Below are 16964 nucleotides of genomic sequence, written 5' to 3' on the forward strand. Positions count from 1 at the left end.
GTGGAGAAGGAGTGTTTGGCCATCAAGTGGGCGGTCCTCACCCTCCGGTATTACCTGCTGGGGCGGGCCTTCACCCTCTGCTCGGATCACGCCCCACTCCAGTGGCTCCACCGCATGAAGGATACTAACGCCCGGATCACCCGTTGGTATCTGGCTCTCCAGCCCTTTAAATTCAAGGTGGTCCACAGACCGGGGATGCAGATGGCTGTCGCCGACTTTCTCTCCAGGAATGGGGGAGTGGTAGACAGGCCAGATGGTGCCCGGCCTGAGTTGGGCGGTGGGGGTATGTGGCAGCGGGGCGTGGTCAAGCGCCCGTCCGGGAGAGGAAAGCGGTAAGGGCGCTTACACCTGAGCTAAATTATGCCTAAACACCTGTCTCTAATTCCAGTGAGCACGAGGAGAGCGGCATAAAAACAGACACAGAGCCTCCAGACGGGGAGAGAGACCACAAGCAGACCCAGTGTTTGTCATTTGTATTGTGTGTGCAAATAGTGTGAGGAAAATATAATTAAAAAGACTTACCTTGAGGGGAAGACCTGTTTCCTGTCCTCCTTCACTAGAACGGTGCTACAACTTCGTATCATCTCAAATACAAGGCTCCATAGACAACCGCTTTTGGGGGGTATTCGTGCACTGGTCAAGCCTCGAGCCCTTCGCCCAGGACAGCGAGCCACAAACGTTTTACACTATCCTATAAGCAGGTCTACATTAACTTGTGAACTACTGTAATGGAGTTTTATAAACAAGGTTTGGGAGGAGCAAGGTAATTTAATCTGATTAAATTAGGACAAGTCTCAGTTGCCTCTGCTTCTGAGACCCTCAATCAATGCATCTTATCACGTGGTTTGTTGTGCATCACACGCGGAGACTCACAGCACTGGATGCTCATGCTATTCCCCGCGATCCTCTCACAACTTACCACATGCCCCACTGAGAGCGAGAATCCCTAATCACGACCACAAGAAGGTTACCCCATGTTACTCTACCTAGCAACTGGACCAATTTGGTTGCTAATGTGACTTGGCTGGAGTCACTCAGAACAACCTGGATTCAAACTCGTGACTCCAGGTGTGGTAGTCTGTGTCAATACTCACTGAGCTACAAAGGCCCCCAATGAGCAGCATTAGTACTTGAACATGTTGCTTAATATTTAACAATAAATTTGAGCCATGTGTTAAGGTTAAAATCTCATGGAATTATTATAAATCTGCAAACCGTTAAAGTATTGCTTATAATAAAGTAAAACTTACTTTGAGAAATGTGAACTCAATGGTCATCAATATTCATCAGACATAAATTATGAATATTTATTACTGTGCCTTTCAGTTACAGAATTGTGTTTTTATTGCAATTGTAACAGTAATGGTAGGCATGGCACTATAACAACCAATCAAGACCTATTTCATACTGACAGACAGAGAATGTTATTTATGAATCTGTCAGTAGATCACAATAAAAAAGAATATTAACAGAAAAAAATACATATTTGTCATTTATCTAATGCCTTAATTGAAAAAAATACAGTAAAATATGAAAAATATTATTAAAAATAACACAAATAAAGCAGTCGAGTCATTTCTTTCGAATTTCTTTCCATTTGAATTCTACTTGCTTAAATTCAAATTTGAATTCTGCATCCTGTTTATTACATCAATTCAAATTCAGGTACTGGCATTCTCTAGTTTGTATTGAATGGTGCACAACCCTGGTGCGCTCTCTACTAATTTGCCATTGTATGTGTCATGTTCTCTGTTGTCTTTTGTTTTTGTGCTTTTATGTTGAAGTTTAGTTTAGTTCCTGTTTCCTGTTTGGTTTTAGTAGTCCTTTGTAGTTTCATTTTATGATTGGTTTTCCCCTGATTAGTTCTCATTCCCTGATTGTTTCCCCAGGTGTTCCTCATTCCCTTGTTTGTTCCTTTATTTAAGTCCTTGGTTTCCCTGTTTCCAGTGTTAGTTCTTGCATGTGTTATTATGCTCTGTGCCAGGTTTTCTTTACCCTGAGTTTTCCCTGTTTTTATTCATAAAAGCTGCACTTAGATCCGCATTCTCTACCTGCCTTCGTCACAGAAGAACTAACCTCAGAAGGCTCTAGCAGCAATCTTCCTCAGTTGAGCCGAGTGAACCTCCCTTTAATTGAATACTCGCGTATGTTTAGCACCATTGCCAGATGCACTGGATATGCGGACCGACACCTAAAGTCCATCTACCAGATCGGCCTCCTTGCCCATGGATGGGAGGAGTTGCCGGAGACTGGTGAGTACACTTGGATGGAGTACGTGGATATGATTTTGGAGAGGTTTGCTCCTGAGGGTACTCCCAACAAGCCAACGCCCACGCCTGCCAAGGCCAACGAGCTGGAAGCCTCGTCCTTCCCAGAGCCAGCGTTGCCAGCCTCGTCCGTCCCATAGCCAGTGTTGCCAGCTTCGTCTGCCCGGAGGAGGAGGAGGAGGAGGAGGAAGAAAGGCTTCTGCTCCCCAGTCTCCGCCTGCCACGGTCAGCGAGCCAGAGCCCACACCTGCCACGGTCAGCGAGCCGGCGCCTGTAGCCTCGACCGTCCCAGAGCCGGCGCCTGTAGCCTCGACCGTCCCAGAGCCGGCGCCTGTAGCCTCGACTGTGCCTCCCAGGGCTCCGCCTCCCATGCGCTCCCAGGGCTCCGCCTCCCGAGCCTCCCAGGGCTCCGCCTCCCGAGCCTGTCCTGTGGCCTCCTCGCAGGCCCCCTGACCTGGTCCCTGTCCTGTGGCCTCCTCCCAGGCCCCCTGACCCGGTCCCTGTACTGTGGCCTCCTCCCAGGCCCCCTGACCCTGTTACCGTCCTGTGGCCTCCTCCCAGGCCTCCTGACCCTGTTCCCATCCTGTGGCCGCCTCCCAGGCCCCCGTCCGTTGGACTGCCTGTTTGCCCCTTGGGCTCCCTTGGACAACTTGTTGTTTTTTGTTTTTTTTTTTTGCTTTTTGGAGTGTCTGGAATCCGCTCCCTAAAGCGGGGGCTCTGTCATGTTCTCTGTTGTCTTTTATTTTTGTGCTTTTAAGTTGAAGATTAGTTCCCGTTTGGTTTTTGTAGTCCTTTGTAGTTCTCATTCCCTGATTGTTTCCCCAGGTGTTCCTCATTCCCTTGTTTGTTCCTTTTATTTAAGTCCTTGGTTTCCCTGTTTCCAGTGTTAATTCTTGCATGTGTTATTATGCTCTGTGCCAGGTTTCCTTTGTTTTTCTTTGCCCTGAGTTTCCCCTTTTTTTTTTTTTATTAATAAAAGCTGCACTTAGATCCGCATTCTCTGCCTGCCTTCGTCACATTATGTCCTCCAGGAAAGCCATCAATTGATGCAATTTACAATCTATGATCAATTTTAAGGGGCCGTTCTCAGATGGCTCCATAATTAATTTACTGACCTCAAACTCGTGACCCAAACAATATTTACTCGTGAAAATCTGACAAACCCACCCATCTGACACCACTTGAACAAAAACGAGTGCTTAACCAATTTTATTAGAAGTTTTATTTCTCATTTCATGCTTGCTCTTAAGTTTGTTAACAACCCTGATCAAAAACACTGCTCTTTGGCTTGCTAGGTCTAGTCTATATAAGCAGAGCTCAGCCTTGCCTCAGGGTCTTGCAAAACAGGCAGTGGGCTGGGCCAGTGTGACAGGCTCCTGAACAGCCAATAGAAAGTCTTGTGATGTCAGCCTGTGGTCAATGTGCAATCTTACTGGGAGGGGAAGCTTTGTTTGCAAATGAGTTCTGTAATATTTCATCCTGTTCTCTTGAAGTCGAGTTAAAGCTCACAGGTATGAGAAGTTGCCTACAAACCAAATCCTATAGAAGAAATGGTAACAATCTGGGGCTGAACTTTTGAAAAACACCAGAAATTACATATAACTATTGGGGATTTTGAGGACATTTCTACAAAGTACAAGAATGGTAAGTACACCAGAGAGCTTGAGCTGTTTGTTAGTGAAATGTTTATTTAAATGGTTATTTGTTCTAGGGTTAGGCCAACCTGTTGAGGTGATGTCAGTGTTTAAAGGTGTTGTGTTCCATGTACTGCAGTGTTATGTGAAATATGACACAACTAACACATTCAGTTCAGTTTAAGTATCGTATAGTATCATGACATAATCTTTGTTTTAACGTGTTACGGCTTCATCTAGATCTTTGGACTGGTAGTCAGGAAGTACGTGGCCTACATTTGAACAAAATTGGTGGCAAAAAATAAAAATAAAATAAAAAAAAGTTTATTCTGTCTAACCAAAAATATTAACCTACCTTCTGTGGTTTAGTTTGATGAAATGTATTTGTGCCTTTTACAAATATGGACTTCCTGTCTGAACTCTTTCAAATTGAATGTTGATAAAGCATTGATCATCAGTAAACAGCATGAGTCATGTTTGTTAGATAAATATTAATATCTGCCCTATTTATTAATATAATTCACATTTATTCTGTTTTGTGTTGCCACCAAACCTTCGATGAATAGTTCACCCAAACATTTTTATTTACTAACCCTTAGTTATGTCATTTAAAGGCCTTCATATCATCTGTATGACTTTCTTTCTACTCTGAATCTGGGAAACACCAAATTAGATGTTTGGCAGGATACAGAATAAGGTTTTGTTGATGTAATCAAATATTGATATATTGCAATTATTTTTCTCGTGATATTGTATCGATACATTAGATCCCTGTATTGATATATATTCTGCTATTTGTGTATTCATTTCATGTAAACACACAACAAAGTCAGCACACTGTTAACCCCAAATCAATTTAATGACTAACTCACCAAGAGAAATAAATGTGATGCTTCGAGCTACATGCTCTTCATCAGACATCAGTATATATCTGTACCAAATGAATTGGAACTGAAAGCTTGTGAATCGTAATCTAAACAAATCATGGTATTGTTATGTATCTCAATATATCGAATTGTGACCTGTGTATTGCAAAACATCATAAAGTGCCTGGCAATACCCAGCCCAAATGCTGACTCTGTTCTTTTCCATAAAATGAAAGTAAATGGAAAAAAAAGCAAAATTACCGTTAGAGTAGTCCTGAAGACTTCGTAAGTCTTCTGGAGCAATTTGAGCAAGAAACAGACAGAAAACTGATGTCGTTATTCATCTTTTGGGTCGAGTATCAGTACAGATTTCCCTATTTGATTCCGATTCACAAGCTTTGATTTTGATCAGAATTTCCTGTTTCAATTTATTTGGATTCATTTATTTCAGGCCACGTCCACATTTAATCATTTTGGTTCGAGAACGCAGTGATTTTGCTATATATTTACTCCTCTCAACAACACTGAGAATTGTATTTTTAGAAAATGCTCTCCATAACCACATACTTTGGAAAACAATGATGTTAGGAAGCTGAAAACAGAGGTTTCAAACTTAAACTGATTAGACAATTGTGATTTACATATTCAAGGCAAGTTAAATGTTAATAAAATAAGAACAAAGAAACAAATTACAAACTATAGAACAAATAAAAACAAAGATACAAATTAAGAAAACAGGGCATATCAAGTATTCAAGAAAGCATTCAGTAAATGAAAAAAGTAATGAAATGTAACAGTATTGGGTAAAAAAATGTAATCCACTACAATGTACTTCTCTAAAATGGTAGTCAGATTACTTTACTGATCACTTGTAAAAATTATCACATCACTAATAACTTTAAGTTCCTTTCTAACACACTTTTTCACATAACAAATTAAAAATAATGTAAATATTTCTGACTTGTTCGTTGTCGCACATGCTACAACTGTAACAGAAACACAAACAGATGTACGTATGAACATAATCCAAATGTGCATTACATAAATAATATTATTTTCAAAATATGGGTAGCCCAAGTAATATACTTAAAATGCATTATATTAATTGGATGTCAGTACCAGTAATCTGATTGCAAGAATTTAAAATGTAATGCATTAAACTACTTTTGAATATAAAGTATTCAAAGTATCTAGTAATTATCTAGTAATTAGATAACAGTAACTTATTACTTTGTAATCAGATTGTACCCAACCCTGAACATACAACTACTTAAATTACTGGTCTTTATTGTATGATTGTAATACAGTAATGCTTTTAAAAGCTACTAATGTTAGAAAGCCAAGAGCAGTGAGTGGTTTCCTTGTTACTGTTATTTGTTTAATATGAACAACATACTGTATAGACAGCGGCAGGTCTATTAGACTGCATTTACAATTCAAGTCATTATTTTGATTCTTTGTCCCGCTGTTTACATTAACTTTAGACATAAATGTTTTAGTTTACATTAATACCTCATCAAGACGGCCATTTTCACAGAATTTTTAAGCATGTTGGACCGTTCAGAAATGTTTATTTTTTTATTCTGTTTTTTTTTTTTACCAATCCTTATTCGTCTTTACGGCAAAAATGATGTTGTGCCTCAACACACAAAGCTACAGTGCAACCTAGTCTCATAGAATGAACGTTACTATAACTAAATATTTGCAAATGACTGTTCCATGCTGTTTTCTACATTTCGCCGCAGATTCCTGGTGAAATGAACACTAGACAGCGCTACAACATCTGTGCATGTTATTCACTTTCATACAAAAAATTTATAAAACGGCTGATTATGACTTTATAAACGCTTATTTTTCGCTCTCTTACTCACACACTGCTATGTTATGATATAGAAACACTTTTACTACAGTGCATGATTTGAAAAACAATACGTTTTAACGCTTGTATTCATAGGCGGAAATCGCGGGGGTCACCGCACTGAATTAAAGTGGCAGCGCATTGTTCACATTAAAATAGAAATAGATTGACAAGAAACCGTAATAATTTCATCATATACGCATAATGTGTGAAACGGGCGTAATGAAGCACAAACGTAAATAATTTTTTGCACAAATGTTGCCATGTCACGTAATGTTCACGAGACCAGGGGCCTCATGTATAAAACCATGAATAGATTTCACCCTTAAAGGGGTCATGACATGTTTTTTTTTATTGTATTATTATGTTCCCTTAGGTGCAATTATAGTATTAATATATATTTTTTTAAGAAAAACTTTTAAAATCTAGTGATTTATGACCTTTTCCCACCCTGTTTCTCATCCTCTGATTCAAACAGTCTGTTTTGGGGGCGTTTTCCATTTAAGACTTAACCCACTGTTATGATTGGCTAACGTCAGTGCCTATGTATCAATTATTGACGCCCCCAGCCAGAACAATATGCAAGTAAACTAAGTAAAAACACTGCGATTATTCATATGAATGAAATTGCGCTTTAAAAAGTAGTTTAAAGTTTAAAATAGATTACTTACAGTTTGCGTCGTCGTTGTTCCCAGAATAGTCGGCACGGACTTATCTTTGAGCAACAGTTTTCTGGCAAAGCCAGCATCATATTGAGATTTGTTCTCAAAACAGTCATCCTTAAAATGTACAGAACAAACGCTTAAGTTAACACTGCCGTGACTGGAACGTCCGCAAAAAATAAACTGCATCCATTCCATTTTTCCCTGACGTCTGGATCTTTCGGCAGCTTATTCAGAGGTTTTGTTTGACCACAGCCAGGAACAGCACATCTGTGTGGCATCGTAATTTTCCTGTGCACAAGTAGTCTCTGTCAGAGCTCGCTGTCCATCGACTGAACACTTGTGAGGCGCACGGCGATACGAAATGAGCGTAGTTGTCTTGCGCTTAAATCGTAGTTATCTTGTGCTGGAGGCGGTCATATGCAAACGCTGTTACGTCACTTCTAACCGACACGTCACTTCTAACCATGAATCCAGAACGAGCTGTATTTTAAGCTTGATTAAATAAATGATTCGTTTAGAATGGGGAGGACATCTTAAAATATTAAACTTGCAGGACGTTTTAATGATACAAAGACCTCTTATATACCAAAAGATCAAGGCAAATTTGGTTTCTCATGTCATGACCCCTTTAAAGTGAGTAAGAACAAATGTCGGATTTGGCATACACACTAAAAAAAATCTGATTTACAAAACTTTACGTATGGCAGAAACAGTGCACAGTTCATTTAAAAATCCCAGCTTGCGGAAGACATATGCAGGTGATTTATTCCCCTCCCCGTCTCCTCCCCAAAATAACCATATATGGAGTGTAAAATCCCCGCTTTACTATGCAGAACCTCATTTACATACAATTACCATATGCATAGCCATCCAGACACGTGACTACCAAATTTAACGGTATGTTATAGAGATTGCTAACATGTGACCAACTGGGCGGCAACGTCATCAAAACGCAAAGAATTATGGGTATGTTTGGCCCGTTTACATGGGCTGGCATCACTTAGCAGGCTAGTGGCATGAAAATAATATAAAAAATTAGCGTGAAAAACAGAATATAATCCTACAAAATGCAGCGGGCTAAAGAAAACATTGTCGGACCATACCGCCTAAAACTACATCCTAATGCAAAGACGAGATATGACGAGAAAATAAAGGGAATCAAAGGACTGGATCCTTACGAGCATAGTGACTGGTCTGGGGAGGTCAACCTGAAAAGGCTGTGTTGTGGTGCTTTTGCAAACAGCCTGAATGTTTGCAGACATGGTTGCTTGCGATAATCAGAACTGTCCTATACAGTGGTTCCATTTAGGTTGCGTGGGATTCAGCAGCGCACCAGCCAGAGAAGAGTTATGGCAATGCGATGCTTGCACATGTCTGTGACTTATCACCCACAACCTACCTCATACATTTCCAGTTCTCTTTTCTATGGACTCTTTATAAATGTCTTCATCTAAATGTATTTACATGTTAAATATGTAAAGAAACTGAAATTAAGTTGGTTGTTACTACCATTTAAGTTATGTAATTGTGTATTGCAATCCAAACTGATTTTGCACAATTCTTCCTTAATACAGATAAAGGAGTAGAATTTCATTCAGTCTTTGTGTATTTTATTTACAGAGATGGCTAAAAATCATTACATGTGAGAAGTGACATTACAAAATCTTTAAAAAAACGAAACATATTTACATATTAGATGGGAGCATGGTGTATAATTCTAACACAACGGCTTCACAACAATACTTGGACACATATTGGTCAAAGCACAGCACACAATCACAATTTTATCCAGCAAAGTCTTGTCCTCCCCCTCACAAGGCACCACATATCCCAGGCCCAGTCAGGATCACACTCCAACATTTCATAGGCAGGTTTGCCTGCAAACACAGTCACCAAATAAATTGCTATGTAGCCTAGACGTACAACATTTAAAACTGATTAACGTTACGCTTTAGTACATAGTAAACTTAAGCTCATTTTCTAGCCATTTCATGCTAGTTAACAGTTAACATTGGCCTAACGTCAAATCTAATGGTCTGGTTAAATCAAACAAAACACGCTGGTTATTTGCTCACAACATAACATTTACAATTACTCTCTGTAACTTAACTTTGTGAAAATGCTTTGAACACACCATCATGTGTGGTGGAGTGTTATCGAAGGTAATCTTGGGCCTCCTTACTGCTGCTATCCATGCCATTCGTCGCCTTTTTGTCACCTCTGAAACATGGCTTGTACTATTATTTTTCCACGCTGGAAAACGATAAAAGGATTTTCCGTTCTTAAGCTTTATGCCACTTCTATCGTGAGAACGACTATTGCAGTTTATAACACAGCAGGTAGAAGGCATCTTGAACACTGCGTTCTTCCATCCATGCAATCAAGTCTGGCGCCTACTGTTTGTGCCGTGGATTGCCAAAATGCTTTGCGTTCACCACTGGTAATACGTCACGATGACGTCACATTAGCAATCTCTATACTATGAACGCATGAGAGAACGCAGACTGTTAATGCCTCAAGTTCACCGAAGTTAGATGCTGTTGCTAAAAATAATTTTTTTATCTTTTTCTTGTTTTGGAGAAAAATATTTAGACATCTTTAAAACAAGATATGTTAACCCAAAAAACATTATTTTATAAGATATTAATTTGTTTTGAGATTATAGGTCCGTGTACATTCGGATAATTAGTTTTCTCGTTTTTGTCTTCAAAATGAAATAACCAATAGGCCTAAACCGTTCATTTAATCACGTTTCGGTTATCTATTTTTATCACATATTATCACATATTATTTATGTTATTATCTATTACATTTTTTTTTTTCATTACGTTGTTACACCAAACGCAGGGTTGGGAGGGTTACTTTGGAAATGTATTCCATTACAGATTACAGAATACATTTGTAACATAATCTGTTAGATTACTCAAGGTCAGTAACGTAATCTAAATACTTTGGATTATATCTTCAGCACTGGTAGATTTTTTTTCACTTGTTTTCACTATAAAAACTCTGCCAATACAGTAAGACAAAATACACATGTTAAAAATACATTCTCTGAAAACCCTAAATATCTTATGCAGTGTTGTTTCTAAACAAGATAAATCTAACTGATCTTGTTTTAAGGATTTTTAGATATGTTTACAGGAAAACAATACAAACTTATTATCAAGAATACGAAATTTGGGCTAATATCAAAAATCTTACTAGAAAAAAGAAATGATGATCTAAAGTGAATTTTCTTGATAAAAAATATGATCGTGTCTGGTAACATGTGCATGTAAAATGGCTAGAAATAGCATTTTAGCTTAGCGTAAAGCTGATAATTTACACAAGGTTTATTTCTATTTCTTATGCTCCAAACTTACTTCAAAGTTACTTTAAATTTACTTCTCTATCTGCTCGTATGAACACATCATAAGAAAGTGTTTCACCGCTGTTCAATTGCACTTTGGATTGCATCATTTATGTGTTTTCCATCTGAAAGGACTAAATATTAATAGAAACAAAATTACAATAAAATGAAAAGTAATCTCTTCAGTAATCAAAATACTTTTAGAATGTAACTGTATTCTAAATACCAATGATTTAAATTGTAACTGTAGTGGAATACAGGTACTTATATTTAGTGTTTTAAATACGTAATCCCGTTATATGTATTCCATTACTCCCCAACCATGACCAAACGTGCCCTGTTCCTGATTTACTTTCTCTGACAAGCAAAAGCATTTTCTTGGTTTATTTTCAAATAAATAAATTAGATAGATGAAGAGATGTTGTAAGTGTATTGGATTCAAATGACTTACTCCACATTTAAGTTGTGTAACAAAAAGAACATTTCTTTTTACACAATCTTCACACAGCTTTTTTCCATAACACAAGGAAGATCAGTTCATTGTGACCACAGCTGTCAAGTTCTGAAATGGAGCATTAAAGTAAAACATAAAAGTAGGCCATACAACTCTATTCCAAGTCTTCTGAAGTCATACAATAGCAGCCTGTGGTCTCATGTTTAAAAGTTGCATAAGTATAAAAATGTTGTGAACCCCACTTCTCACACTCATGATGGGATTTATAAAAAGTAAACTTAATGTGAAAAATTCGTAGTACTACACAAGCTCTACCCCTTGCTTACACACTTTTTTACTTCTGTATGTGAATTGGCGACTCCAAAATTGCATCAATTTATGCTTGCAACAATAAAAATATTGCCAAGGGATATGGGCCCGTGTACCTTCGGATAATAATTTTTCTCGTTTTTGTCTTCAAAAAGGAAAAACCAATAAACCGACATGTGACGAGGAGGAGGGAGGGGCCGGGCCTTGACTATGTTTATGGATAGCAAATGTGTTTGGATGGATGGATGGATGGACCTACCCATTTGAACCTAAAAACATCCCCCTCACACTCAAAGCACGAATCCCAAGTGTAATTAATTTATTGATCATCTGTTTTATGAAACTTTTTTGTATCAATATATACCAAAAAAAACACCAAAAGTGTATTAAAAGTGTTGCACATTCATCCACACTGGTCTTGCTGGTAGGCTACATCAAGCCAAAAATCCAAGGCAAACTACATGGTGTATAGGCCTAGTATTAATAAGATTGGTTATTATAATGGGGTAATAATATTAAAAAACAAAATCAAATTGTGGCTAAAAGAGCCTTATTCAAGTACAACAATTATATTACTTAATTTTCATTAAGTTTTAAACAGATTAGCTGTCCATAATATTTTATTACTGCATAATGGTTGAACGCATGTAGTGAAGGTAACATTTTGTCTGTGTTAAAGAGAGACAACTGCATAATAGATACGGGTTTCATTTTATTCAATCAGTTTATGGTTAATTTTGTATCCTAAAAATAAAATGAAAACTATTTGTAGACATTACAAATTTAAGGTTCATTCTGTTCTTAACATGCAGCCTACTTAAAATGGACATAAATGTACTCCCCACCAACATTTCACTTTAAAAAGGTATTAGGATAGACATGTTGGGCAAAATACAGTGCTTTCTAACTGTACCTATGGCAACCTGCACACCTGAAACTGTAACACGAGCACCGCATTGACTGTAAAAAAAAAAAAAAAACTGTCTTCGATATAGGTTACATTATAAACTTGAGGTGATTTTACTCTAGCAATGTCCCTTGTGAAAATTTTTTTATTCTGAAAAAAGGAATGAGGAAGGACAGATGACATAGCAGGTATTACCAATCAGTAGAAATGGCCGTGTCACACCCATCCACTTGAATTCCTGTTTATCTATTTCTTATATGAAACGAAAATAATAATTATTATAAATAAAGTGTTTTCATAATTTTGCTCATTTCTTTCTAGATTAAAAACGAGTAAACGGTCATGTAACAAGGTTAAAATGGGAGAGGAGGAGGTGGAAACCAGCTGAACAGACATTGTCTGTGTGTGTCTCTCTCTCTCTCTCCCGAAATGCCACATCCAGCGGCAATTATCCCTCTCCTCGGCTGATTAGCCTAATTGGGGGCTGGACGTATGTAGTCACGGCCTAGCCCCGCCCTCCTTTAGTCACAGGTCGGCTTATTGGTTTTGGAAAAAAGCTGTGTGAAGATTGTGTACATTTTTTTTTATTTTTGTTACATAACTTAAAGGTGGAGCATTTGAATCCAATACACTTACAATATCTCTTTACGATCTGCTAGCTGTCTGTTCTGTGTGTATGCTGAAAAAATATCTGGTGTTTGTACACAGCCTTGGGTCTGTAAATGGGAAAATATCCACACAACACGCTTGCATGAATTTGGGGGGCGGAGCTTCTGAGGGAGCACTGAAGGGAGGGGTGTTTGTTAGCTGTTGAGTTCAAATATCAACAGTCTTTCCCAGGAATTGCTTACTCCACCTTCAAAGGATTTTTTCAACCAAAAGTGAAAATTCTCTCATCATTTACTCACCCTCATATCATCCCAGATGTGTATGACATTCTTTCTTCTGCTGAACACAAATTAAGTTTTTTAGAAGAATATTTCTTGGTTGACAAAGATTCCAGATCTGTATTTCACCCACACCCATCATATCGCCTCTGAAGATTTGGATTTAACCACTGAATTCGAATGGATTACTTTTATGCTGACTTTGTGCTTTTTGGAGTTTAAAAGTTTTTTGCCACCATTCACTTGCATTGTATGAACCTACAGAGCTGAGATATTCTTCTAAAAATCATAATTTGTGTTCTGCAGAAGAAAGAAAGTCATACACATCTAGGATGGCATGAGGGTGAGTAAACGAAGAGAGAATTTTCATTTTTGGGTGAACTATCCCTTTAAGGGTTTGGAACGACATGAGGTTACACTCTCTAAAAAATTTCAATATTGATAATAAAATTCCATCAAATTGAATTGAGTAATCTTTAACAAAATACATTTAAACAATGTTTTTAATAAGTTTCATTAATTTATTTTTGTAAAAAAAAAAAAAAAAACAACAAAAAAAACAATACACAATACAATTTTATGGAATTTTGTTATGAAATTGAAATGAATAAATCCTAAAAATAGGCTAAAATATATTCCTGAGTGTTAGAAAATAATGATAGAATTTTAATTTCCTGATTAAGTATTCCTTGGACACAAAAACATTTTTACAACAATTTTACAACATAAAACTCAAAGACTTCACAATGTTACTTGCTTAACTTACTCTTGTTGAGAATATTATTATATTGTCCCAGACTCTTAACTCATCTGCTTATAAACTCATGTAGGCTAACTACAACACAGAAGCACAGGCGCCTACCAAACTCAGTCAAGTTCAGGATCAAGTCAATGATGTTAAAGTGATTCTCAAAGACAACATCAACAAAGTACTGGAGAGAGGAGAGAGGTTAGATGACCTGATCGGCAAAACTGATGACCTTCAGGCCACGGTAAGCCTCTTACACACAAGAAGAGTTGACTTTCTTAAAAACAACACCAACATATTTTCTTGCTGATATTTTATAATACCTATTGAATCTAAAACTAATTTTTTTTGACAATAACAGCTGATTATTTCTGTAATTATGTGCCCTCACCCAGGCTGACTCATTTCAAAAGACATCCACACGTGTTGCCAGAAAGATGTGGTGGAAAAACACTAAGATGATGATTATAATTGGAGTGGTTGTGCTTGCTGTTGTTGTGTTAATCATTCTGTTAGCAACAGGTGTGATTCCCTCATAATAATAAACAAAGTTAATGTACAAATGTTCCCATTCAATAATTGAATGGTTAATTACATCTACATCCTGGTAAAGAATAATTGGATGGCTTTATGGTCTGGATAAATGTATGTGTACAGTGCTATTTATTGGTGTTCTATACATTTCATAGGAAATAAAATATAAATCTGTGAAGAGTAGATCAATAGAGTTTTTGTAAATATGCTTGATCTGATATTTCTTGCGATGAATTGTAATTAAACTCAAATACATTTTTCAAGATGTATTTTCAGCTTTTAGTTTGAGACTAACCACTGTGACTTTACACTTTCATCCCAGGAGAATCAGAAATATTTCAGTCATTGTATTTAATAAAAAATATTGCTGTCAAGGCAACATATAGGGATTTATAACATAGTTGCAGTGACGTGCGGCGATGTCTTAAAGAGGCTAGGCACTGAGTTATGAAAGCCAGATTACCTGATTTATTGTTTAAGCTATAATACGTAATATCAGTAAACGTTACGCACAAGTGCGGCATATCAAGAAATGTACAAATCAGGATGTATATCGTGTACACACTCTCTCTCTCTCTCTCTCTCTCTCTCACACACACACACACACACACACACACACACACACACACACACACACACACACACACACACACACACACACACACAAGCGCGTAAACAGTGAACGTTACGCACAAGCGCAGCATATCAAGAAATGTACAAATCAGGATGTATATCGTGTACTCTCTCTCTCTCACACACACACACAAACACACATACACACACAAGCGCGTAAACAGTGAACGTTACGCATTTATCAGATCCTTCAAATCCTCACGGTTTTCCTTTACCTTTTCATTGTGGTAGGTTATATTCAGCTTCCTTTGCTCATCAAGTGCAAGGTTGATCCGAGATTTTCCAAAGGTTTTCAGTGTAATTTGACACTGGATGTGAGCTGACGACTTTTCATGCTTGGTTAAAGCTGCTGGCAGGTTGTTCAAATCACAATATCCTGCTGAAGTCCAAACAGTCTGACAGGTTGAAAAAAGCAGGCAGGGATAGCAGTACAGCCGCTGATTGTTAGAACAGCCACATAGCCAATCTTTTCTTACATACCAATCAGTTTGAAATGATCGGATAATTTTTGGGCCCTTTTGCTGTGCTAGTCCATCTAAGGCTGGCGTAGACCTCCCTCTTGCAATTAACTCATATTTGGTTATAAAATTTCCTAATTCCGTGATTACGGCCGGTGTTCTGTCATTTTGAATTTGGCGGGGATTAGGCATGTACGCTAGCTGTGGTGTAATGACGTTAGCTACGCAAATGTCCAGAAATATCTCGATTTTAATTGGTCCATGTCTGATACGTAACGGAGATGATTACGGGCATAACATATTTACGTCAAAAGGCACAGCAGATTTGTGCTTTTTGCCGTACATGTTAAAGAATACAGGATCGAAGTGCGCATGCGCAACATGGGTTTTCCGCTTGTTGTCTGCAATGAATGGACCGTAAAAGCACTGCTTATTCTACCATATGTTTTTAGTTGATTATGCGTAACTGCTACATTTGTCATCATAACGTCTAAACAATTGGAATAACACACATATTGCATATATAAATCACAAGAATAAAAAGTAAAAATACAAATACAAGTTTATTATTTAATAAACATTTTATTTTTGAATTTTGGCAGGGTAGGCAGTACCTAGTTTGCCTACCCAGACCATTGTTGCCAACTTAGCGATTTTAGCGACTTTTCAGACCCCTTTAAAGGTACGTACACACTGCCAGCGACATCGCGCGCGACAGCGACTCAATACCATTCATTTTCAATGCGAGCACAGCGACTTCCGGCGATACGAGCTGTCGCGACCGTTGGCGCTAGATGTGGGCGTGTCCAGCGACGCGACAAAGTTGAGAAAAGTTCAACTTTGGAGCGACTAACGGAAGCGACAGCCAATAGGAGAGATGACGGGAGAGCTCACGTGATCCTTCTCTCTTTCTCTCAGCTCCTGCAGTAACGGAAAGATGGATGAAAGGCTAATTCTTGCTGTTAGAAATGTTCCAGTGCTCTATGATATGTCTCTTCCCACGTACAAGGACATTTTAAAGAAAAATACTGCGTGGAAAGGTGTATCTGAGATCGCGGGGATTTTATGGACCCATACAGACCGACATTTGCATTTTCGCCGCAGATAAACAGCCGCTATGGCAAACAGCACGCCTTGTTTCTCATTCATCTTTGATATAAAGCATTTTATGTACTGATTCCATTTATATTTAGTCTTTTCCCTACAAAATGTTTGTTTTTAGTGGCAAGAAAAGAGATTCGCTGTCAACAGCAATGGAATGACATCCGTGAATGTCATTTATAAACGTTACTAGGCAACCAGTAGTGGGAACACCCACTAGCGACTTCACCGCCAGCCACTGGCGACCTGCAGCGATAAAGTCGCTGGCAGTGTGTACGCAGCTTTAGCGAC

The 16964-nt window shown here is 38.1% G+C and overlaps 1 protein-coding gene across 1 annotated transcript; it reads left to right on the forward strand.

Moving 5' to 3' along the window:
• Positions 1 to 3719: 3719 nt before the first annotated feature.
• On the forward strand, positions 3720 to 16223 carry si:ch73-234b20.5 (uncharacterized protein LOC449923 homolog). The gene is made up of 3 exons (XM_052116014.1): positions 3720 to 3911; positions 14030 to 14191; positions 14343 to 16223. The coding sequence occupies exons 1-3, from the start codon at positions 3909 to 3911 to the stop codon at positions 14484 to 14486; spliced, it is 309 nt and encodes a 102-aa protein (XP_051971974.1). The 5' UTR covers positions 3720 to 3908; the 3' UTR covers positions 14487 to 16223.
• The last annotated feature ends 741 nt before the right edge of the window (positions 16224 to 16964 follow it).

Source organism: Xyrauchen texanus, chromosome 43 (genome assembly GCF_025860055.1).
Source record: "Xyrauchen texanus isolate HMW12.3.18 chromosome 43, RBS_HiC_50CHRs, whole genome shotgun sequence".
NCBI classification, from domain to species: domain Eukaryota; kingdom Metazoa; phylum Chordata; class Actinopteri; order Cypriniformes; family Catostomidae; genus Xyrauchen; species Xyrauchen texanus.